At 45.7% G+C, this 26,192-nt stretch overlaps 1 protein-coding gene across 2 annotated transcripts in view; it reads left to right on the top strand.

The window, feature by feature from the left end:
- Window positions 1–21,503, top strand: part of RIN3 (Ras and Rab interactor 3) — a 70,862-nt gene extending 49,359 nt beyond the window's left edge. For both annotated transcript variants that reach the window (XM_086748224.1, XM_086748223.1), the window contains exons 6-10: window positions 2,508–3,983; window positions 6,444–6,752; window positions 15,335–15,466; window positions 18,981–19,144; window positions 21,068–21,503. In XM_086748224.1, the coding sequence (XP_086604350.1) occupies window positions 2,508–3,983; window positions 6,444–6,752; window positions 15,335–15,466; window positions 18,981–19,144; window positions 21,068–21,376 (2,390 nt within the window). In that variant the 3' untranslated portion in view covers window positions 21,377–21,503. The remainder of the gene's footprint in view (window positions 1–2,507; window positions 3,984–6,443; window positions 6,753–15,334; window positions 15,467–18,980; window positions 19,145–21,067) is intronic.
- Window positions 21,504–26,192: the final 4,689 nt, after the last annotated feature.

Genomic DNA, 26,192 nt, shown 5'->3' with positions numbered 1-26,192 from the left:
TTTTTATGTTCTCTATTCTCCTCGCTCTCATGGTAGGAAATCAGAGAATAACACTGTTCCAACATCAGTCTCTATGAGAAAACATGGTGACATGCTTATAAAGTCAAATAAGCCATGGATACTAGCAGAGGCTAAATCGGCAATTTTATCCTGATGGGAACAGCCAGCCTTTTAGCTCAGTTGTGCGTGGCTCTGTGGCTATGTTATAGACATGCTTGGTTACAGGGAGCAGAGGAGCAATGACGAGTCAGCCTGCCTGTCCTGCCCTTACTGTAGCACTTGCTCCTGCTGCAGGGAACAGAACAGTCCCTGTCCCTGGGGCTGGCTGTGCCCCAGAGGATCACATCACTGGCAGAGGGAGGCAAGGCCACCAGTGGGCTCAAGGCACCGAGGCAGAAAGGCAGAGCCCTGCAGAGGGCAAGTCTTGGCAGTGGCAGAAAGAAGGCAGTTTTGCCAGCAACGGTGTGGAGCTGGCTGTGAGCAGGAAGCCATCAAAAGTCACGGCTGCACTGGAGAACAAAACAGGAAGAAGTGGCCTGTCTTTGGGGATGCAGTGGGCAAGGGAGAGATTTTATCTGAATGTGTTTCACCCCTGAGTTCTGCATTGGATTTAGCTGAAAAGTTTCTTTGCTCTGCTGTGACCTTTCCAACTGGAAGTCCCTTTGAGCTTTTCTGGGATGCTGATTCTTAGGAAGAGGCACAGGCAGACCCTGCCCAGGGCTCTGGCCAGCTCAGCTCTGTGCCCCTCTTCCCATCATGGGCTGAGGGCTATGCTGGTGCAGCTGACAGGAGAACAGGGCTTTGGCAAGGCACAGCTGAAGGCACTGTCCTGAGAGCTGTACCACGTGCTCAGCACTGAGGGTCATCCCACGCTTGTGCAGCTGCAATCCGTCCCTTCTCAGGCCCAGCACATTATGTTTTTGCAGTGAGACAAACTTGACAACAAGCACAGGACAGGGTGCAGGAGCCATGCAGCAGCCCCATTCACATCCTCTGTAAGTCATAGACTTGCTGGAGCAAGTCCAGAGGAAGGACACAAAGATGATGAGAGGGCTGGAGCACCTCTCCTACGAGGACGGGCTGAGAGAGTTGGGGTGCTTCAGCCTGGAGAAAAGAAGGCTCTAGGGAGTCTGGGGAGTTGGAGATATCCCTGCTCCTTGTAGGGGGGTTGGACTAGATGACCTTTAAAGATCCCTTCCAACCCAAACCATTCTATGATTCTAAGTCCAGCCAGAAGAGTGTGTCATCAGTGTTAGCTCTGTATCCAGGGCCCAGGCATGCTGAAATAGTTATCTGGTTATTTGCATCCCTGTGTTTCCAGGATTTCCCATCTTCCCCCTAAATCCCCCTAAATGCCCCTGTCCCTAAATCTGTAGGCATCTATGCAGTCCTTGTGCAGTGAATGCCCTCAGCGGTTTATACCCTTTCCCTTGGTCAGAACACACAGGGTTTGCAATGCCCTGGATTAGCATCTAAGTGATTAAAAGCAATCAGACTGGTCAGGCAAGCAGGTTTGAGAAGTCACCTCTCAGGGAAGGGTAAAAGGTTAAATATGATACTGAATCTGTTCAAAAGATGCACAAACACTTTGTAGGGTATTTTTTAAAGCAAGTTACTGCAAAATATATTCTAATAAGATGTTTGTGACATATAGAAATGGCTTCTTTCATCTGAAACACCATTTTTTTCTTTTCCAGTCACAGTTGATGGCACTAAAATACTTAACTATTCTTTAGTCCTTCAGCCTTCCTGTGTACACAGTCTTTTGCACCATCTTTCCTCTCTTACACCTGCGGGCAGGCAGTCTCAAGGCAAGGTTCAAAGCAGAGTGGGCATGGCTATGAATAATGATCATCCAGAGCTACAGACATTAACAGTAATGTTAATCTGTGGAAGATATTCAAAATCATATGTTTCTAGACTGTCTGACTGAGATCAGACCTGTGTGTAGAACAGACTCTGCCACATGAGCTTGCTGCATAGTAGAATCATCTTCCTCTGATGCTCCTGGTGCACGTCGGATCCAGGCTGTGTATCTCAGCCCTGCACCTTCCCACGGTCAGCAAGAGGGAGACAGCACTCCCCTGGGGTCTTCACACCCTCACCTCAGGTATCCACAGCTATTTGCACTTGGAGGGCAGTAATCACTGAGCAAGCCATAGACCATTTTTCACAATCATTCATATCTGTTACTTTTACCTTCCTGCTCACACTGCATAGGCTGCACAGCATTAACAGTTTTCACTAGATGAGTGTCCTAAAATCGGCAAGAAAGAGGTTTCTGGTGAAGCTTCTGAGCTTGTCCCCTGTTTTGAAGCATGTCACAAACATAAAACAGGCAACTCTTTCTTCACACTGTTTTGTGCAGAGGTGTGAAAGCTCGTGTACAATTTCTTTTAACAAAGAGTAGGATTTCTACATACTGTTAGCAGCTAAAATTCTCTCAGAGCATTTTTTCATTCTTCTTTTCTTTCTTTCTTCTTTTTTTTTTTTTTTTTTTTTTACAGATTTCTGGGATTCCTCCTTAAACCACAGAAGAGGAGAGGAGTTATCCCACCCTGCAAAAGACTCTGCTTTCAGCACTGCCCAGGCAGACAGTTTAAGATCTACCCAACGTTTTGCAAGTAGCACAAACCACTGCTCATGTGAAATTGAGCTGTCAATAGGAAATGACAGGCTGTGGTTCGTGAATCCTATTTTTATAGAAGAGTGCAGTAATCCTTTACCTCTAGATGTACCTCCTCCTAAAAGCCATGCTGTGAGTGCTGATCTCCCACATGCCATCACGCTCGCTGAAAGGAGGTCTCCCTGCCGCCCTCCTCCACCTCCACCTTCTCACGCTCTCATTCAGAAATCGTCTCTGAAGGTTCTGTGGGATCCCATGACTGCCTGTGAAGAAAACGAACTGCTTCTTCGGCCACTAGGAAAGAGCATCAAGGAAATGAAAATAGAGGGCGGTGACAATAAAGAAGAAGGGAAGCAGAGCTGCTCAGCAGAGCCCTCAGCAGTGAGCCCCAAGAAGGGGTCCCAGCCCTCTGTCCCCCCACGGAGGCGGCTGTGTGAGAAGACCTCGGAGGAGAGATGTGTGGGTAAGCCTGGAAGTTGTGAAACGCTGAAAGGGGAACGGACTGAAAGAAAACAAGACACAAGTACAGAGAGCAGAGATAAAAGGTTGCTGCACAAAAAAGCTGTAGAAATGCCTGGGGAGGTTCCTGAAAGGGCTGTATCACAGTTTCAGGAGACAAAGCCCGAACCTGCCGAGAAGAAGGACATGCCTGAGATACGAAGCAATGCCATTGAGAAAGGAAATTCACCACCTATTCCACCACCAAGAAGGAAGAGGCTTTCCCAGGCACCAAGGATCCCCAGCTCCTACCAGTCGAAGCAAAGAACAGTGGCAGAGACAGTCACAGCCATAGCACAAGATTTGTGCAAGAGCAGCTCAGCTACAGTGGCAGGTGGTGCCACTTGCACAGACACCAAGACTGAACCGGGACATGGCTACAAATCTGCCAGCTCAGCTGAACTGAAAGGTTCGCACTCCTCCCTGGAGGGCCCAGGAGGCAGCACCATGGCTCAGGTATCAGCATCCGAGCCAGACTCCTACTCCACCAGCAGCACGGAGGATGACCCAGAGATGCTGAGTAGTTCATCCAGTAAAAAGACACGCTCCATGATCTTGGGCAAGGCCAAGAACAGACTGTCCTTTGTGAGCCTGTCCAATGTCTTCACAGTCTTTTTGTCTAGTGACAGGAAGCTGCAGAAGAAGATAGTGGAGCTGGCACAGGACAAGGATTCGTACTTTGGCAACCTGGTGCAGGACTACAAAGTGTACAGTTTAGAGATGATGGCAAAGCAGAGCTCCAGCACAGAGATGCTACAAGAAATCCGGATGATGATGACACAGCTGAAGAGTTACTTAGTGCAGAGCACCGAATTGAAATCTCTGATAGACCCAGGCTCCTACACTGAGGAGCAGTTAGGTAGGTGACTGTGCTTTACTCATCCTCAGGCAAGATTTGGGAAGGTGAGGAGGGAGACAGGATTATGCAGACACAGGTTCTGCTTTACAGCATTATATAAACCATCTGCTAAAAGCTGAGGGGTGCGAACTGAAGTCTACTCTGTGGTTGCTAGCACTTGGAGGAGCAGCTCTAAAATCTGGGAGACCAATGAGGGGGGAAATCCCATTATGAATGTTTTAAAGGGAAGAGTTTAAGCAGAAGAGATGTGTGTTTGTGTGTGAGAGGCATATATGTATGTATATATCCATATGTATATATACACATATAAATATGAGAGAGTGTGTGTATATATTATATGTGTACGCATAGGCGCACACACACAGAGCTGTGTTCCCTGGAAACACAAAGGGCCAGCCTCCCCCTGCACAGCTGTGTTCCCCATGGTCTTCCATGTCCACCACCCCACTCTCTGCAGTGAGGATGGAGAACTCCCTGCATGTAGCAGCCAGATCAGGGGTCAGTCACTGTCTCAAAAGGAGGGGCAAGACTATCATGATTTTGAGTGACAGGTTGGAGGAATCACTTGATCCCACTCCGTGCTCCTCAGAGCTCAGAGGCATGGAAGAGCTCCTGGCTGCAAGACCACTGCTGGCTCCAAAATGCAGCATTCACCTCTGTTTGCCACAGACGTAGTTTGCCTTTGGGGAGTAAAAATAGTATTTTTGGCTGTTTAGGGTTGTTTTGTTGCTTCTCATTTGATATTCTGTGAGAGAGTAATGTGCTACTTCCCTCCTTGCTAAGAAATGCACTGGCCTGGTTAATGTATGTTCATGAGGAAATATACAAAGAGCTGTAAGATTTTTTATCCCAGTCAAAGCTGTACAGCCAGAAAAAGCATGCATACAGGTACTCACATGCTCTTTTGACTTAAAGCTGTTCCTTAAGGACCTGAGAATCAATGCAGACCTATTTATTAGATCCCTAAGTTGGCTTTAGGCAAGCTGGGAGTTGGAAGACACCCAGCACAGAACACGGCCAACCACGGAAGTGACCAGGGATTCCAGGGGATCCTGCAGCCCCAGTATTAGGTGTGACTCAGCTAAGCGGTGAGCCAGGACCCAGAGGCACTTGGCTGTCAGTCTCAGGAGGCCCTGCTGACTTCTTTTTTACCCAGCAAAGGCTTCACATGATCCTGCAGTCTCCCCAGCAGAACAGCCCTGCTGCCAGCCCCTTGCCATAGCTAGGAGAGGGGAGCTACAGTTTTGCTTCTCATGCACCTCATGTAACACTTGCAATTTTCGTCCCAGTAACCCTCTTCGAGGCAGAGGGTGTGTCAGCACCGAGAAGTCTGTCTTGAGTCTTGATTAGGAAAGGTGGAGAGGAGGCAGAAAGGAGAAGTGTCCTTGTTCTGCCTGGTAGATCTGCGTGTGTGCAAGGATCCCCCCACCTTTACACAGACACGTCTGGTTAGATCTAGCCCTGCTCACCGGCAGTTCCTGAACAGGACGATACGGCGCAGTAGGCCAAGGGAAGACTGTCTTCTCCTGTGGAGGACAGGGTTTTACTGTGACAGATTTACCATTTGAATTTTTCCTGCTTCAGGCTGACTGATTCTCTGGATTCTTGAAAATAGTTGCATTTTGTATACATAAATGTTACTGCCCTCTGTTTCATTCCTCACTGTTTGCCAGTGACCTTTTTGCCTCAGTGCAGGGATGACAAGAGGATCCTTTGCAGTTCTTCTAGCTCTGCCTCTGGTTTCTACAAGTCGCACAACAGATTTTCTCACAGTTTCTCATGCTTCCTTTTCTGTCCTGCTAAGTATTAAACAAATGCTCAACCCACACAGACTATTTCCTCATCCACAGGTGACGTAAGAGGTGACTTAAGTATCAGGAAGTTAGAGCCACTTGAGCAGTAAGGGTGAGAAACTTCTGACCTGATGTTGGTGTCTGCCTCTGAGCTGGTGGCTACCGCCCCTTTTCAGTCACTGCGGAGAAAGGGGCGCTTTGAGGGTGTAATTGATTTGGTCCCAGAGTGACTGTCTCAGACAGATCAGAGGGAGATGTCAGAAAGGACATGAGATGAAACCCACCTGGGCATCTGTAAGGGCAGGGCTGTGAAAAGAAGCACAGTTAGGCCAGGTTCTTCATCCCTTCCCAAAGCTGGCTTTTCTGCTGCCTAACAGTGCCATGCTGGTCAGCCAGGAGTCAGGCAAAGACAGCAGGGGCTGCTGGTAGCAGGAGCTCTCCTACAGCTCCAGTGGCAGAGGTTGTGCATCAATGTTCATCTCAAGCCTATCCAGGACTTTTGGAGGGTGTTGGCAATGAAACATTTACTTTCTGGGATGTAGTTTCTGCTCCCTGCTCACAGCTATGCAGTCGTGTGTGAATAACCAACCGCATGTTTTTTACTTGCACCTGTACTTCTGTGTTGATTATTTCTCACGGACTTTCATGTTCTCCATTCTCTATGCAGACGTGATTGCTGAAACGGCTTTGTACAAATGTGTCCTGAAACCTTTAAAAGAAGCCATTGATTCTTACTTAAAAGAAATCCATAACAAAGATGGGTCTTTACAGCAGCTAAAAGAGAACCAACTTGTGATACAAAACACAACTACCACTGACCTAGGTGTCACAACCAGTGTGCCTGAAACGGTTGTGCTGGAAAAGATTCTTCACAAGTTCACAACCATGCACAAGGCCTACTCCCCAGAAAAGAAGATTGCCGTCTTGCTGAAGTCCTGCAAACTCATCTATGACTCCATGGCTCAGGGAAACCCAGGTACAACACTCTACTGAAATGGTATCCTTCACTGGTCCTTCTCCATGTATCAAAGGAACCGGGTTTATGATACAGTTGATGCAGTAATATTTAGATGGGAGGTAACAGTGATGGTCAGTGTGTTTGCTATCAGCTGTCCACAGGTTGTGCTGATTAGTGACTGTGAAGTTCTCTGCACCAATAACAGGTATAAGATGTTACCTGGTTAACTTTAAGCTTCATAACTCCGAAAAAACAGATGTCTATAAGTGTATGTTTTATGGGTAATGTCCTTTTTGCACAGGTCTTCACACAGCTCTCCATAAATCCTCAGAGCTCTGTCCCAGCTTGTAGCAGGAATGGGTCTTTGGGAAAAGTCTCTTGATTTGGCCTTTACAAAGTTTTGCCTAAATTGGGGAGGAGACACAGAATTCTAGTACTGTTACTAATTCCTGATGATCCAGTAAATTCCAAAAGCCACTACTACGCTTCTTTGGTGTATGTACTTCATTCGGAAGTATGTGCTCTGAGTATAAATATAACTTGGGCCTTTGGCCAAGTACTAAATACACACGTTAAGCCCTTGGATACACAAGCAGGAAGCCCCTTCCTCCAGGAATCTGCCTTGCCAGTTTAAGAGCTTTGTCTATGATCAGCCATGCATAAATTTGGAGAGAAGCCAGATTTTAATTTGCAACAACTTGTGGTTGTTCAAGAACTCACAATTTCCAAAGGTGCTTTTAGCTGTTCTGCTTTATTTTGTACTGAAAACAACCTTGGAGCACTCATACAGGAGTTGTGCATCCCTTCTGAGCCTCACCTCAGGGCTGTCCCTTGGATAGTATGCAGTAAGGCTCAATGACCAAGAAACTGTTGTGCTGGAAAAGATCCTTCACAAGTTCACAACCATGCACAAGGCCCACATCCCCGGGCTGAGTCTAAGCTGCAGGGTGGACAGGACCTCTGTCTCTCTTCAAGGATTATGAGAAGCTTTGGACAAATGTAGGGAAATTTGCTGTAACTTTGTTAAAACAGTTGTGTTAAGTTTGAGAGTAAATTTGGTATAGATCAAAGCCTCATCTGCCTCATTAAAACCCACATAGGAGACGTGGTCTCTTTCCGATGCTGGTGGTAGGTTACGCGTCTGTCATACCTCACTTAGCTCAGGGCTGGAATTTCTCTGTTGCAGGAAATGCCATTGTGTCATTTTATGTAACAGAAATTAGGAGTCAGGGAAATAATTCAAAAAACCCTACATGTTTTAAAAGCTTGGCATTCATGAGATCAGAGAATTTCATTGTGGTTGCTGTGCTAACCAAAGCACTTCATTTCAGCCAGCTCAGCTCTTTTCTCACATTAAGTACTACTGCAAGTGGGGTGTAGATCGGAAGCTGGCTTCACCCCCGTGCTGCCAGTTCCCACTCCAGTACACATGATCAGTGATGCATATAAGGGCCTGGTCAGAGAGAAACTGGCCTGGCAGTAAGGAAAAGTACCCCAAAGAATTCAGAACAAAAAAAAAGAGGTTAAGGGGAGGAGAACGCTATTGTGCAACTCCTGGAAGACAGTGGACTTGGAGAGAAATAGAGGGAAACATCCTGAAAACCCACTTAGAAGTGAAATGTGTGAAACCTTTTCAACAGAATGAATGGACCCCAGATTACTTTGATTTTCCACCAGGCAAAAACAAACGTTCTGCAAACTGAAATATTTTTCTGACAGGGAATCCCCAGCTGGTGGTTTGCAGAAGAACGTGCTGTGAGTGGCTCAGACCAGATTTCAGTGGGTAGGAATTCTCCTCCTGCTCTTCGCCCATCTCGAGAGCAGCGACCCAGGGCTGCTTTTGCTTTCAGCCAGCCCTGAGGCGGCGCAGTGCTCTTTGCACAGGAAAAGCAGAGGCCATGCTTGGCTTCCTGTGCAATAGTCTGTTCTTCTTTTAGCTCCTTTTACTCACTGCTGAATTAAAGGGTTCCCTCTTCTTCCAAGATCAGAGCAGGTGGAACACAAAACTTATAATTCCCTCTGCTGCAGGACCAAAATTAGTCTGCCTCTGTCAGAAAAGGTACCCGTTTGGTAACTCGAAAACTACTTATGTTGTCTGGTTTAATTTGCAATTTGGCAGCTCAGGCCAGGTCTTTATTCACTTTAGGCTGACTGTAGGATGAGCTCACCTGAGAATATGGTTTCATAAAGTGCAAACACCATCAAATCAAGCACCCTTCTTTTTTCAGACCCCTGTGAAACCATAAGTTTTTTAACAGTCCAAATGTGGCCAGGGTGTCTCAACAGGTACTAAGTTTTCTTTAAAACTAGAGATAGGCTTACTAAGGAACATCTGTGCCTGCGGTAGTGGCCATCTTTGTACTGCTGGAAGAGTCACGAAACTTTGAAGTCTGCCTTGACTGACTCCATGGATATCAGGCCATTGTGAGAAAGGAGGATCTCTCTGGTTTGTTTGCAATTCATACTACATGAAAAAATCTGCCTGAAAAATTGGCTGTGGTTGAACGTCCTGATACTTAGAAAATAAACTGAATGGGTCAGACCCTCAGCTGGTTTAAAATAACATTTCTCCCTCAAGTTGAAGGCAATCAACTTGTTGATCTAATTCATCACAAGGAATCAGGAAGGCAAGTTCACAGCCTTTGTCAATACAACTTTCTCCCAACAGACCTCTGAGTACAACTACAAGATATGGATCTAAGCTGAAGTAGGACTAATCTACAGCTATGTCTAGCTGTAGGTGGCCACAGATGGGCATCATGCCTAAGTTCTCATTATAGACAATGGGGATTTAATGGGTGCTCAGTTGATTCATCTGGCTAGATTTAGGTGTCTGCTTTAGGGTGAGATGACTCATGACAAACTCCACTGATGATATCTATTAGTTCATCACTGGCTATAGAAAGACTTTAGGGGTACCGGTTCAGATGTTTACATGTACGGTGTAGGCAGTGGTATTAGTAAGTGAATTGTCCCCAAAGGGACAATTATGATAGCACTGTGGTGTCTCACTGAGCTTTTCCAAATTCTGTGTGAACTTAAATAACGGCAACATATGCCTCCAAGAATGTAACCTACAATCTAAAACTATGTTACCTGCCTGCCAAAAATACTAGGAGTAGTTAGCAAGATTAACATGCATTAGAAGAATAGAAAAAGAAGAGTTTGGAAACCCACCCCCCACAAACTGGCTGGCATTTTTGATGGCATTTTTTTATCTATGCACTAGAAAAAGTAAGGCAGGACTCATAGGGAGCTGTAAGCTTCCAGCTTTCTGACTGCTCCTACATTTGGAAGGCATGCCCCAATACCCACAGGGAGGGTTGGGCTGATTTATATAGAAGCACTGTAATCTTACGTAGAAAAACCTGCTTATTATTTATCTTTCAGAAATACCTTTACTCAGACAAAATGTCAAAGGCATATTGTGTGGTAGGAGTAGAACGAGAATTGCTGCTTTTTGCCTTATTAAAAACACAAGTGACACTTGTGGAGTGAAAAATGAGATACAAATCTACAATATGTTTGGTGTATACTAGCAGTGGTGAGGCTGGAGCTCCCAGCCCGGTGCTACCGGGAAGCTGCTACTCTGTGGAAGAGAACTGATGGAAAAGCAAAATAGAGAAGTAGTAGACATTGGTTTATGAAGAAATACTACGTGAGACAAACAGGCCAAACTTGGTCAGTCCATGAGCAGGGAGGATCAGGCATAGAAAGGCTCTAAGAAAGATGGGGAGACTGATTTCTAAAGACATTCAAGAAGAATGAACAGAGGAACAATTTTTTTACTGCAACATTTTTAACTTGTGGCCTACCTAAGGTTATGAGGCTTCATAGTAGTATCTTTGAACTGCACAGGGAGCTGAAACTTATAGTTCAAAAACCAGTTCTGTATTAGTGATGGAGTTGGTCAGATGACTGGCCCTAAACCATCTGATATAATAATTTCTATTGCATAGTTTCGCATGGATAATGCATAGTCTGCTTTTGGAAAAAGAGGAGAGATAGGACATATATTCCATTGGAATACTTATCTCACCTTCTTATTTAGGATTAAGTTTGTCATCCCCTGTAGAACTGAGCAGCTGGATATTAGTTGCCCTGATGCATTCCTCTATGGCTCTGCAATTCACAAAGGCATGGACAGTGTGTCTTCAGTGGGACAGTTGAGCTTGTGAAAAGGATAATGGCCTCAAATACTTCAGCAGCCAGTGCAGAACCAATGATAGAAGCACCTAAAACTAATTCAGAGCAATTCCGCTACACTGCTCATTACCACATCTCACTTCTGAGAAAGAAAATAAAGCTAGACATAATACTTTTACTTTGTTATCTTTAGGAAGAGGGTATTTCTATTATTTAAGTTACTATTAATGAAGGCTGATGGACTAGAGATTATATCTTTTTTTTTCTGGCTAGTGCAATTTCTACATTTGAATTAAAGAGCCAGTTCAAATTTTTCAAGGGGAATGAATTCCTCTGATCTGTAAAACATATGTTTTTGAAATTGATTCATGTTGCATGCATGTATTAACTCTCTTAATTCAACTATACCATAAATCAAACTTTGCTGAAGTAGTATGGGATAGACAAGAGACAGCAAAACGCTAGTGAGTGGAAGGACGGTCACAATCTTTTCTTATGATCGTGAATAAATCTCAGTTACCCTCTCTGTACCTCAGGTTTCCCAGCTATAAACTGAGGTTTCAATTTATATTTCCTGGAGAGCTCCTGCTAGACATCATGTTAGTGTGTTTGTAAAATATTAGAGCAAGGTGCAAAGCATCATCACTGTCTGCTAGTTGTCAGAATATACATGGAGGGAAAAGGAATGCATGAATGTGTTAAAATAGGCTGTAATTTCTTTATGGAGGCTTGAGCAGAATTCCAGTTGCTTTAAATCATGTATTTAATTAATACTCATTCTATTCATTGCTGCATCCCAGCCAGGAGCTGACATGGTATTTGCTTTGCTATAAACATAATAGGATGAGTTTGTGGCAGAAGAGAAGGCTTATTTTAAGCTTCTTATAGATATTTATGAAATAAATGTTTCCTGATCCTGCAGGGAAGAGGGGGAAATAAAGCAAGCAAGTCATGTCTGGAGTAGGACAACACCACCTTGAACAAGAAAGCTCAGTCCCAGTGAGAACTGAGAACACTGACAGGGTCAGAACTAGATTTAACTCTGTCAAATGCAAACATACTTATCTGTGAGAGACCACAGATGGAGCTAGACATGCAGGTCTGGGAGCTTGGCTCTGGCCCAGATTGAAAGTGGAGCTGGAAAGGCAGCAGCCTGCAGAGAACATCCCTGCTGCAGCCCCTGGATGGATGCTGGTTAGTGCCCTGCTGCCCTTCATGGCACAGGGAACACGTGGGTTACAGGATGCTGAGCAGCATCAACCTCTCAAGTGTCTTACTTCACCGATTTTTTTTTCATATGTCTTTGTGCCTCCTGCTTCTGGTCATATTTGAGGTGCTGACAGCACCTATTTATCCCCATGGATGGACTGAGATGCAAGGCATCTCAGGGCCATGCTTGGTCTGATGGCTGTACATGTCTAAGCTAGTCCCTGTGCCTGCTGTGACATCCAAGGCCAGGAGAGCAAGGGGAGGTTCAAAGTCCTGCCCTCTCAGGCATCTATCTTTGGCTCCACGTGCAGTCAATGCTGTTGTGATGCCTACAAGGAGTAGGCACAATATACCATGCCTGACCTGCCCTAGGCAACACTGGAAGTTTGTGGCAACACATGGAGTCAGAGGTAGATCCTTGATGATTAGCTTTACTTTTCTCTTCTTTACACCAACAGCTCCTGCTGACTTCAGCTTTAGCTACAGATGTGGATATTTAAGAATCAGGCTTCATATTCCCACAAGTGGATTAAAATGATGTCTAGTAATTTATGCAGGTTATGAGCATAAGGCAGATGGAGAATGAGTACTCCTTTCATTACTGCAGCCAGGCATCCCTACTCTGAGTTTATTAATCAAAAAGAAAGTGTATATCAGATTTTTGTATTTAAGCCGTATAAACAGCTAATAATAACATATAAACAGTCTAATAATATTCTATGAAATCTTAAAGTTGAGAAAGGTTTATAACAAAGGCTGGTGGGCAGAGCAGCTAAATCAGCTTATAGAAATGAGATAGACAGCAATGAAAAATAATTGACTCAGTGCCAGCTTGTACATACAACCACTTATCAGCCAATAAAAAAAAAGAAACAGATTCTGTAGGAGTTCTTGAAAAGTGTCCTCTAACTTTCATTTCAACTGACACTAGAAGTTGGTGGCTGGGGACGTGGAATTGTTTAGTTCCAAGCTGCTGTTTCCACTCTGCATTGGCTGGGCAGTCCATTAGCTGGTTTGGTGATCTCTTTCGGTGGCATTTTATTAAAAAAAAAACACAACTTTTTTTTTTTTCAAGTGGATAGGAATTCATGTTGTGAATTATCAGCTTTCTTGGATGTCCGAGTAGACACAACATGGATTGGTCATGAAAAATAAGTGGTAGAGAAAATTGTGCTATTGGTATTGCACTGGAAATCCCTTGGCCTTCAGGATATCAGAAGTACCCAACCATGCCACTGGTCAGTAACTACTATATCATAAATAAAGAGTTTTTAAAGAAGAGGGGAAAAAAGAGCCTAGCAAACTCTTCAGTACTTCATCTTCCTTTACTTATTTTTATACAAAACGAACTCTGTTGGCATCTGGTTTACTCTGGTCAAAAGAAGAATAGGGCTTTTCTCTGTGCAGTTTTTCTAGTACATTTTCATGTCTCAGTTGTGTTATCTTTTTTAGCTAGACAATATTAAATAGCTGTAATACTGAGCTGCTTGTATTATGGTAATATATATGACAGTAATGAATTGGATCCTTCACAGAGCTGAAGCTTTCACAGAGACATCAGCCAGGGCAACAACAGACAAACAAAATGTCCATCCAGATATTAATGAAACAATACAGTCCTTTTTATAGTCTAGTTGAAGACCTGAGGCTGTGTCATGTAACTACAGGCAGCCATAAAAAACCAAACAGAATTGAAAGCGTTGATCCAGCTTTCATTAAATAAATTGTCTATGTTGTGCTGTGTGTGAACTCTGTTAGAAACAGACTGAATTACAGCCCTGACAATCTCTCATTCTCCAACACTTTGTTTTAACTGGATCAACTCTCTGTTCACTAGATATATTACTGCGTTTATTTTAAAGCCACACTTTTTTTTTTCTTTTTAAATAAAGGGCTAAGCTTATGTTTATTTGAGGCTTCAAGAGAATATATTTCTTTGCCAATGGAGAATTTGTGTCATCTATGAATGACAGAAAAGGAAAGCTGACTCATGGCAAAGGTTTGAAATAAGTCAGTGGGAACATTTGAGAAATAGGAATTTATGCCCTACCATGGAAGAGCATGGAGTATGGGCCAAAAATGGCTAGGGCATAATTTCACTGAAGCTATATTGAGTGTAGCTTTGATTCTTTGAGGTGAGGCAAATGGTTCTGAAGTGAGACACACATGGCCCGTGAAATCAACACATTCAAGTGCTCAGGTGAGGAAAACTGCCCACCATCTGAAGGAGAGCATTCAGAATGAATGCAGTCTGGGTTTAGGTTAAGAGGAATGGTCAACCTTGAATGCTGGGAAGATAGGCTTGTTAAGCAACTTGTTATCATGGGTTGTTCATGATGAATATATGACATGTTGGTGGAAAGTGAAAGTCTTTCAAATAAGAAAAGTTATCCTTGTGTTCTTTGTGGTTTATGCAGTGAAGCTTCAGTTTGGATTCTATTTGAAGTAGCAATTATTTATAATGATGACTGTTAACATGTATGCTTTTTTGCCCTCAGAGATCCCAAAGAGTGTTTGATATGAATGTTTTAAGCACAGGAAATCTTTAGCCCATGAGGATCTATTCCTCTGGCACCTGCTGCACACCTAGTCCAAAACTAGCCTAAAAGTCCAATTTGAAAGGCTTTTTTTTTTTGTTTTCTCAGCTAGATACCACGACTGGAAAGATACTTCCTCTTAGATCCTAGCTCTTGGGAGATTGTTTTAATTAGGAACATGTAGCGTGATGTTTTGTCTTCTGTAGGTACATAAACACAGAAGTCCTCAGTCCTCAAAACCACTATCTCAAATTCCGTTTTGTGCTCTTTGATTCCACACATAGAAGAATAAATACCCCTAATGCATGTAGACAACTTCCCTGCTAATATTGCAAACCTGAACTGCAGCCTTGATGGCAATGTCAAATCAGAGGGCTGAGCTGGCAGTCTTTGCACTCTTCAAGAAATGTCCCCTGTTTGTGATCCATGAAGTTTAAGTTTCTCCTTCTCCAGTTAATAAAGACTGGCAGAAATGGAGCGCACTAAAATTTTTCAAGGGCTTGAAGCAAATTTACTTACTTTTTAAGTGAACTAATTTTCCTTTTTTTTTAGCATTTTTTCTTTGCTGGTGCTTTCAAGCTTTACCTCTTCAGATAATGTAAGCTAAAATCTGCAAATGACATGCTGGATGACAAGCTGTCACTGCTGTGTGGGAATGTGTCTTTGTGGTGAGTTTATTGGGACCATTCTGTGTTTCTCTTTGCTCAGGGAAGCTGTACGGTGCAGATGACTTCCTCCCCGTGCTCATGTATGTGTTGGCCCGCAGCAACTTGACTGAAGTCCTTCTGAATGTGGAGTATATGATGGAGCTCATGGACCCTGCTCTGCAGCTAGGGGAAGGTAGAGTACAGTGTTTGCTCCTAGGATATTCACTTTGAAAATCATTCTTTACATCATTGTTTACCAATGTTTGTGAAAGTAGGGCAGCAAGGCTTTGATTAGGCTTTGTGGCCAAGCTTTGGCCAAGCTGTTAGAATGTGAGGCTCTGAAGTTACTGTCAAACACTTTAACTGTTTTTAGCAGTGCAGTGCCCTTAGACACCACCTAGAGAGGCAGGGACCTAGCATAAATGAGAACCGAGTTGCTGGATTAGTAACCTAAACAGAGACATCTAGTGTTCATTGGCCCAAAGGCTGAAAAGTTAAAAGGTCTTTGCCTAAAATTAAACTACTATTGCAATCCATTGTGTGGATACTTTTACTTATTACAATGAGAAAAGAGCACATTTCTTAAACTGCATTGTCTGCCTGGGACCATACATCATTCTCATGGTCACTCTACTCTTAAATTTGAGTGACCCCTTTGACAATGTTCCCTGGCTGAGTATCATAGCGAGGCAGAGAAAGGAAAGTCAAGTTAGAGAGGAATATTGGTTTTGGATGTGAATAAAGACCTCTGCTGTTAGAGGGATAAATACCCCAGGGAATTGTGAGCCTTCAGTTTCTTAAATATAGCTTGGGAAGCAAATGCTACTAACAGAGACAAGGTTACACATTCTGAGTTAGGAACACAGATCATTTTTCACCAAGGAGACACTAAACCAATAAAATGGAGTTTATTAGACTTTGTTTTGGTAAATACTGAAGTTGTAGAAAGGAGTCCTGGATGAACAACGGCAGACTAATTTTATTTATATTAAATGGAGGTAAAAGTCTGTAACTAAGAGCGTGTCATCCCAGCACAGTGCAGAGGTGGGTGAAAGTAAGTACGAACAGAATGAGCAGGAGTAATGCAATCTACTGCTGCACAGGCGAATTTTCCTGCTGAAAAGAATTGTTAGCAGAAAAAAATGTTAGCCTAAGCACAGCATTTCGCTGACATAACTAAGCTGGTTTTGGTGACTATACTGCCCACAGGTTCTTCATTTCAAAAGGGCACGCTACCAAGCTGGTTACTGAAGTCAGCTGGCTTGAGGAGCTTAAGCTATTGAAGCCAAAGGAATCTGGAAGTTCTCTTAAGTCAGAGATGCAAAGACTGTGTGAAATGTGTACTCCAGTCAAAGGGGAAAGATTTTGTGAGGTAGTTACAGATGAAACTGGCTGAATAACCACTTCAGAAAGGAGACTGGGAGTAACTGCAGATACAGGGAACAGAAAAGACAGAATGTCTCAGTGAAGACAGCTCTGATATCACAAAGTGAAGGGCCAAAGTGGGAACTGGCAAAAGTCAACTTGAGTTAGGCCTTTCAAAGTTAAATGGCAAAAGGTGTTTCAGGCAGAGAAATAAAAGGAAAAAAATGAAAGCAGAAGTGCGAAATTAGGCCAGGTAAATATACAAAATAATCAATAATTGACGCAAAGTCAAGGACAGATGATGGGGAATGACTGTGTGGAAATGAAGATACTGGAAAGTGGAAGAAAAATTAATTCTGACAGAAGATGTAATGAATTCCTGCCGTGGAGGACTGGGAGATCTTGCTCCCTGGATTCTGAGGGAAGGGATTCACCAGGACACAGGTCCCATCAGGGGGCCCCCTGACTCTGCCAGAGCAGAAGAAATACTGAATGACAGACGAGGGAGGGTATTAACTATATTTAAGAGGGGGAAAGTGGCACTTGCAGGCTTGTTAGCCTGTTCTCAGCAGCCCTTTGTGGGAGACAGTAAAGAAAAATAGAATGTTTTTGGTGTATGTACGTAGCTATGGAACATTCCTCAGCAGATCCAGCCGAGTAGGGAAAATCGAATGGCGATGTCTTGGTGTCTCCTCTGCTACATCAAACTTTAATGGAGCTCTAAAAATACCGCTCTTAAACGAAGCGCTGTCTTGGCCACCGCTTACGCAAGCAGCCGCAATGACTGTGGCGGTCGCCAGAGCCTGAGGGCGGGCAAGGGGAGGCCAGGCTGCCTGGCGCCAGCTTTGGGCGATGTGGCAGTGCCATCTAGAGGCAACTGCCATCAGTATGAAACTTGGCAAAACCGGGGTGCTCCGCCCAGCTGACGGGCAATTTTTCTTTTTCCCTGTTTTCCTGGCGCCTCGGCCGAGGGGAGCAGCAGCAGGGGATCGGGCAGGGGCCGGGGCGGTGTCGGGGCTCGCAGGCGACGCGGGCACCGCCGGCCCCCGCCGAGGCCTGGCCCCTCGCCCCGCTTCAGGCCGGGCGTGCTCTCGCCTGGAGGCCGCGGGAACGCGTCCCTGTCCCCGCTCCCTCTAGGACACTGTGTCGCTGCTCGAGCAGCTCTGCAGGCTGGCTCCTTCCCTCTGCTCAGAGCAGACGCTGGCCCCAGCCCCTGGCTCCTCAGCAGAGCTGAGCCCGGCAGGCAGCTGGGCAGATGAGCACCTTTAGTGAACCCTGACACGGGGCTGCCCAGCAGCCAAAGCAGCAGCTTCCTCATGTTCTAGTCCGTCCTCTTCTCCAGGCTTATCTTCATCTCTGTTGACAAAGCCTGTTCTTATCACAGTCCAGCTGCTTCCCCAGCTGCTGCAGTTGGTTATTTATTACCTGCTGCAGCCAACACCACAGCAGTCAGGGAGTTCCTGAGGGAAAAGCTCTGTTTGTGGGCTCTTACTGCTTTATCCGACAACTCTGAACAGTTCAGGAATTACTCTCAGCCAAACATCTGGGCTCCCTGTCTAGTTGATAGAGAAGCAGGGAGTAGAGGGTGACTTGTCCTTGCAGATCTGAGACTGCCTTCAATGGTGCTGAGCCCACAGGGGACCCAGGCTCTAAACACTGTCAATCATACCATGGCTGCATCAAAAGGAGCGTGGCCAGCAGGTCGAGGGAGGTGATTCTGCCCCTCTACTCTGCTCTCGTCAGACCCCACCTGGAGTACAGCATCCAGTTCTGGAGCCCCCAACATAAGAAGGACATGGACCTCTTGAAGCGGGTCCAGAGGAGGGCCACAAAGATGATCAGAGGGCTGGAGCACCTCTCCTGTGAGGACAGGCTGAGAGAGTTGGGGCTGTTCAGCCTGGAGAAGAGGAGGCTCCAGGGAGACCTTTTTGCAGCATTTCAATATATAAAGACAGAGAAAGGCTTTTTACCAAGACCTGTAGTGACAGGACAGGAGGCAATAGCTTTAAGCTGAAAGAGAGTAGATTTAGATTGGATATAAAAATGGTTTGGGTTTGTTTGTGAAATAAATTTTTGTGGTTTGCCTTCAGTCTGTGTTTACTCCTAGGGCATCTACAGCCTCAGCAATCTGGGCAGTGACATTGCTGTGAAGCAGAAAGGGGTGGAGGACACTGTGGTCATTAGGTCTCTTTTCTCTTGGGTTAAGATGTACTCCGTGCAGCGAGGCACAGACAGTGCAAGCATTAGACAGGTGCTACTACACTGGCACAAGCAGGCGGGATGGAAGTGGAAACAAATGGCCCATGCAGGTGTGATGTTCATAAGACCTTCTCCTTTTGCAGGCTCCTATTATTTAACCACCACCTATGGGGCCCTGGAGCACATTAAGAACTACGACAAAATCACCGTCACACGGCAGCTGAGCGTGGAGGTGCAGGACTCCATTCATCGCTGGGAGCGACGGAGGACGCTGAACAAGGCCCGAGCTTCCCGCTCATCGGTGCAGGTAGCTGGCATTACTTTCTAGGGAAAAAGCCTGGAAGATGAACATACTTTCTCCACACTTACTAATTTTTAATTTGATAGTTATCTTAAAACAAAATTAACCCAAATCACTACTAAAAAAAAAAAAAAGGAGTACATACCGTACAAGATTTCAAAGTTTAAAAAAAAAACACACCCCATTTGAAATATATATTACTTACAAAATGCATTTTGAAGTCTCAAAGTACCCTCATAATGATATAATTTTAAATATGACTGCAGAGTGATTTGATTGTTCATTCTCAAAGGAGGTGTGCTAGCAGTCTTCACATGTGGAGAGCTGCAGCGAGGAGGTAGGGAACTCCTCCTCTCTATGTCCTTAGGGTCTGGGCTAAGCAGAGAAGATGTGAGCAGGCTATGTGGGGTGGTTCCTAGGTGGCATAAAGCTGTCAGAGGACCTGAGACATCCTAAGGGTTGGTCAGACAAGTGTCTGGCTTCTCCTGTCCGTCAGCAGGGCAGAACCAACAATGGCTGGCTAGCTTTGAAGCCCATGCTGTGTATGGCCTGGTGAAGACCTCCCCATGCACCAGTGGGAGAGAGGGTCCCAGGAGGGGTGGGTGCTCTGGGCCTCCAGCCATGGTGAGCCTGGATGCAGGACCAGGCAGTCAGGATGCCCTGCCAGCCCCATGTCCTGTGATCAAATTGTCATCCACAGGGAGGCAGCAAAGGCCATATCGCAGGTTTTGTGAAGCCTTCACAGTGCAAAACTGGAAATTGTGAATGCTGAGGGGAAAGCCAGGTGAAAGTCTCCTGAGTGAGAGATACAGTCCATATAGCCTTGTGAAATCATGGGGTTTAAGATGCTTCCCATATTGCAGTCAAAATAGTCCCTGATGATCTCAGAGCGTGCAAATGGTGGATGGGACACATCAAATATCCATCCAGCCTCCAGTGCTGCTCTGCCAGTAGCTCATAGTGAGTACCTACCATGGAGCATTATAACTGGGCAAGCAAAATGCCGCATTTCCCCAGTAGATTCTCACCACCTCCAGCAGCATAACGGCTATTTTCCATTCCTTTGAATGAGGGGTACTATCAGAGACATGTGAGTCCATCCTGGTGGAGATAACCAGCATGCCTCTGCACACCCTTCTGGCTGTCTTATCATCTGCAGTGATACTTCATAAAGCAGTTTGGAAACCCATAGTCCAAATATTTGGCCAATCTCACTTCTGCTGGGGAGTCTGAGTAGTTTCTGTCCAAAAAGGCTGGGAATTTTTTTAAACATCACAGATACAAATTAAACACGCAGGCTCTACTGTGGCCAAAGTTTCTCTAGATTCTGTTCCTCATTAATTTGGCATCCCCACAGTTGTTACTGTCTGAAATAGGATAGAGTAAAACAGCCTCCTCAGCATAACAACTTCTGTTTCCTTACTGATGGAAGGGAGTTTGGAGGACACACTCTTGAGGTGCTGTTTGGGTGACAGTGAAGTTACAAGGGTCAACGCACTGCCAGCCCTATCCTGTTTCTGTGAGACAGGGGGTTTTCAGACCAGATCTCTGAGGTTTTGGGCTTGTTATTCTGATCTGTTACTTCTTTGCATCCTGTTCTTCAGGAGCGGTAGAGAGATGAAAGAAGGAACTGTTGCAGATTGCTCACTGAAGATATTCACCAATATTAGAAAAAAAAAACTTTCACTTCTGTGTCTTTACAGGGCTAATTATTTAATTAAGTGTTTGTTAGTTTAAGTGTTTGCTGATTGAGAGCTTGTCGCTGAGAGGGAAGAAAGGAGAGAATAACTGGGGCATTGGAGGATGATTGGAGGATATTTGGGAGCATTCAGGAGCTTTGGCCAGTTGGAGCTTTGGGGCTGAATTCTGCCTCCTTCAGTCCAAAGTCACTGTGTTAACTGCAAGAGCTATCCTCATGTTTCTCTTTAGGATTTCATCTCTATCTCCTTTCTGGAAATCGGTGCTCAGTCAAGGACACTTGCTTCCCGGAACGACACCACGACTGAGCAGCTGAGCCAGCAGTGTGCTGAAAAGTTTGAAGTCTCCCATCCCAAGGACTATGGACTCTTTGTTTGTGTTGATGACCAGTGGCTGCAGCTGGACAAAGATGCCCTTCCTCACCATATCAAAGCCTCCCTACTGAAGAGTGAAACCAAGAAAGATTTCCATTTTATTTATAAACCAATAGACCATCAGACCCCACCAGTTCCAGTTGTCAAAGAGTTACACTTTTCCTAAGGGCCATGCTGCTCTTCTGTTGTGTTTGCTGTCATCCTGAAAGGGCTGGAAAGTTTACCTCATGAGATTCTCTGGTATCTGCAGACCTCAGAAGGTCTTTTGAGTGTGGCCTTCAGTACAGGGCAGATGTGCTAATTGTAGATGCTGTCTGAATACAGGGCATTTCTCAGCAGAGTTCATTCACAGAAATAAAAGGAGCATTCAGGAGAACATTCATCCTTTGGAAAACTTGAAGTATCAAACCTCAGAACCTCCTGCTGGCAACCAGCCAGCATTGCAGAATGTAATGGACAGTGGAGAAAATCCAGAGATCTTGTGGAAAAGTGGACATTTACTCCATAATAAATTACGGCAGGTGTGAGCCACCTCTGTGCACAAGCACTGTGAAAGGTCTGCACACACCTCAGTGCTGTCTGGAGGTAAGACTGTGTTTACGCCTTACAGTATCTGTTCACCTGGTCTGAATAAACTGAGTCTTGTCTGATGTATTCAGTGGCGTAGGGTTGCCACCTGTGACAGATCTCCATCTCTGTCTTGCTGTCTGCAATAGGTCATTGCCTTTGACATCCACAGAATTACAGACCACACAAGATGATCCTGTGCATTCACTAAGAATACCTTTTCTGCTGACTATTTGTCACTGAAATCAGGTAGCACAGGCACTTTTATCAATGTATTTTTCTTAAAGATTCAAAGTCTTAACCATCAGTTTTACATGTACAGCATGTTGTATGATAGTGTCTGGTAAATTGTATATTTATTTCCATGTGTGATATGGTGCAATTATTTTAAAATATGCATTTGTAAAGAACTTAATAATTTGCCAAGTGTAGCAAACCAGATTAAAATTTGAAAGTCAAAAAGAGCTAGAATTAAACACCTGTCTGTTTTTACCCATATGTAATTTTCTCTAGTGTTTTCATACCTACAAGTCCCACCAGGTTAATAGTTTAATAAATTCAGGCTGTTGCAGACAGAACTTGCTAATTCTCCTTTCTACCTGTGCTTTCAGTCATTCAGTCATTGCAGACTTAAATTTCCCTGCAAACCTGAATTCCCACAGAATAAACTGAACCAATGCAAAAATGAATTTAATGAAATTTGGAAAAAATTTTTCAGGATTGGATAATGGAAGCAGAGCCTTAATTGCAAGACAGATCTGTGTTTTCTGGGTGCCTTCATTCAGGCAAGATTCTCACTGCAAACACAAGATACTGGATTGTCTGCATGCAGGAGGCAAGTAATCTCCACTGCAGCTACACTTACTTGAGATCAGGCCTAGCAAAGCTCTGATTAGAAAGAAAGGGCATTTTGCTCAAAGCTGCTATTGTTTCCTCCAGATAACATTCAGAAAATAACTGGGACACGTTTGGTCAAGTTGCCCAAGGTCCCTGCCTTACTCCTGAACCTCCAAAAGTAAAATGGTATTGCGTGTAGCTGTTCACTCTCTCAGTCTCTGGGGCTTGAAATGTCCATGTCTGCGTGCCCCAGCTGTAGTGTGCACTGGCCAAATCTGCACACAGATAGCAAACCACTGCTGTACATCTGCCAGCTTGCGCTGCATGCACGTCTTGTCAAGAATGGACGACAACCAGGAATGAGGAACAGTGAATAACAGCAATCTTGGTTTTGAGGACACTTGCAGAGCTTGCAGTGTGTGACACCGGCGCTGAGCCAACTCCAAATTCATGGTTATTTCTGCTCATCTGCAGCTGTGGGCACCTCCGCCTTCCCTCTGGGCAGCACACCCACAGGGTGCCGGAGCTGAACCCCTCCCTGGTGCTGCCATTAGCCTCTTGCAGGGCAGTGTGCTCCTGCTGGGAGCCCGGGCTGCTCTCAGGGTGGCACTCGGGATGCCGTGACCAAACCTGAGATACAGGTTTGCAATACCCATCTGACAGAGGAGATGCTGCTCTCAGGGCCCTGAGCTGTGAGGCAGCTTGTCCTCACCTTTCCTGGTTCCTCAGCCACTGCCATCCCTGCATGTTGGGTGAGGTCATGGCAGTTTCCCCCTCTGGGGGAAGCACTGCCAGTAAATCACCAACACACAGCACGGAGAGGCCGGTTGTCCTGTTTCCACCATAGTATCATCACTGATGTCCCTTATGTCCTGAGGGCTGACCTGCTCCATGTTGGCCATACTGAGGATGATCTCAGCTGTCACCCCTGGGACTGTGGCAGCAGGAGGGTCCAGCCTCTGAGCAGCATCACTTACAAACCTTCCTTTTCTCTCAAACCTACGCCCCAACTCCAAATCCTCCATTTTGCACCCACTCTCCTAAAGGCAACACCTGCCCTCTGCCTCTCACCTCCCTTCCCCACCCAAACAAGAGCCCAGACTAGCTCTCTGGCCCACCTCCCACCAGCTTCCTCACCCCTCTTGGTAGGACTCCAAACCATGCGCCCACCTTGCCTCCCACCACCACGTATCACACTGCATGGGGTCCACGTATGGCAGGACTGGAGGTCCCCAGTGCCAGACCCAGAGATATGGTGGGTCTGACCAGCAACTTGGTTCTGCTGTGGCTTCTGTAAGTTATTTTAAACCCCAGGAGCAAAGATATATATATGTCTGCCAAAGTCCTTGGCCTGATCAGGTTATCTTTACACTGTAACATTCACAGTTAATGAGCCTAAAGTAATCTGATGGGATAAGGCTAAAGTAGAAGCAAGCAAGGAAAGAAGCTAGGACTGATGTTCTGCTGGATATTTCCAGAGAACAATGGGACTTTGCACCTGGCAGGGTCGAGCAACAGACTGATGAAGTGAAGCGCTCCAGCACCTTGCAGCATCCTGCGACATCTGAGTCAGCAGCTGGACCTCGGACCAAGGGGAATCGCAGATTGTCCAGCTGGTCAGTGGAGCCCATGGAAACCATGACAGTGCTAAATCACTGCAATCCAAATGGGCTTTGACTAAAATTTACCAAAATCAGACCTGCAGATCCCACCCGGTTTTCAAAATGCAAGGAGTGCTAGCTGAATTCCCGTGGGCTTTTACAAAGGCTCTCAAATTGCACTAGCAACATTTTCCTCCGGCATAGCAACTGCAAAGCTCTGATTAGATTTGCAAAGATCGCCATGGCTCTCCTGAACTCAGAGATTATTGACAGTAATGCGAGTTACTGTGCCTGGCTGCGAGATGCCTGGAAGGAAATCCCTGTCCTGGGGCTCAGTGCAGAGCAGGGCTTGCTCAGAGGCCATGGGGCACCTGGAACCACCAGCAACAACTTTGCTAAACATACATCTCTGGGGTACAGGGGTGATTTGGCGCCTTCTGGGCCTGAATACAGCTGTCCCTTGTCAAGGAATGCAAGCTGGGAGATGGCCCAAATGATGAGATCCCGGAGGACCCAGGACAGAGATGGCTGCCACTTCTCCAAGCTCACAGCTCAGCGGTGGGACTCAGGCTCTGCCTGTGCCTGGATCATGAAGGAACAGCCTGTCTGGAACAAACGTGCTGTTGCTTTGTTGACCCTGGGAAAGCTCCGAGTCCCCAGCGTGGAGACTGCTGCAGTGGTTCAGCACATGCCTCTGTCTGGAGCCTGGTGCCCGGGGTCCTGTGCTGTGTTGGGCTGATACCTGACATTTCAAATGGTGAGGAAAAAAAGTCAAACGTGGGAATGAAATGAGCATTTTTAAATGCTCCGTGGGATTTATTTCATTTGCTTTGCCATGGGGTTTCCTCATGCTTCAGCCCAGGCAAAGAGGAAGCAGTCCAGTCTGGTGATCTGTGGCCTCTCCAGGTTAGTCAGGATGGTCACGCCGTGACTCATGCCCTGGCCCTCACATGAGCCATCAGCAGACAAGAATGTTTCAGGAGACTGACCAAGAAGGGTTGTGCAATCCAGCACAACATCCTCCTCAAACACTCCTTTGCAGAGAAATGTTGTGCAATGATCACTCATTTACTCAGAAGGAAAGGATCCCAGTGTGAGAGAGAGGGAGACCTGCTGAACCCAGCAACCTCTGCAAAGAAAAAAAAAACAAAAAGCCCGAGTGGCCACTTTGTGCACAGAGCTGGTTTTTAACTCCACTTTGCACTCAGTGATAACAATCTGCCAATAATTAACTGAAATAATTACACTTGCAGGTCACGTATAACCTAAAATAAAAGCCATTCAAATGAAAGGCAGTTTTCCTGCTGAATGCAAGAGCATCATGCATCAGGCACCAACTGTACTTTGAAACCTGGAACAGGACTGGCTTTTTTTCCGCAGACTTGAGCAATTCAGGCTGGCAGGAGCCCCTGGAGGTCACCACTCCAAGCCCTGCTCAAGCAGGGCTGCCTCCCAAGGTCACTCAGGGCCTTGTCCTTTCAGTGCTGCAGGTCTCCAGGGCTGGAGATCCCCCAGCCTTGCTGAGGCCCTAGTCCAACATTTCAGCCCCTTGCACTTTGAAAAATGGTTCCCTCCTATCCAGCTGGTGCGAAGGCCCTGCCTGCCCCACCGGAGTCCCTCCTTGGGAGGGTGTTGCTGCTGCAGGACACTTGCCAGCTCCACCTGCAGTGCAGCATGGGATTAGAGTTGTAATTTTGCTGTCTCCTGGCTCTTTTGGGGTATCACGTCCCTAGGAAGAAAGCGGCCTCTGATTTCAGAATTGCCTGAGCTCTTGGCAGGAAACGCTGCTTAGTCAGGACTTTAGTGTTAGGGTCCTTCCCCTCTGCTGCTCCTGCATCCCTGTTCTCACAGGGCAGAGCTTGAGCACAGGAATGAGAAGCCTTCAGCCTCCTGCCCTGAGATGGGAACGGCTGCTCAGCACTTACCTCAGCCGTCCTGGCGAGAGAAGATGCAACTTGGTTTGGACTGAGCTAAAAT

This window comes from Chlamydotis macqueenii, chromosome 5, assembly GCF_036417535.1.
Source record: "Chlamydotis macqueenii isolate bChlMac1 chromosome 5, bChlMac1.mat, whole genome shotgun sequence".
NCBI classification, from domain to species: domain Eukaryota; kingdom Metazoa; phylum Chordata; class Aves; order Otidiformes; family Otididae; genus Chlamydotis; species Chlamydotis macqueenii.
This window is presented reverse-complemented; position numbering and strand designations above follow the sequence as displayed.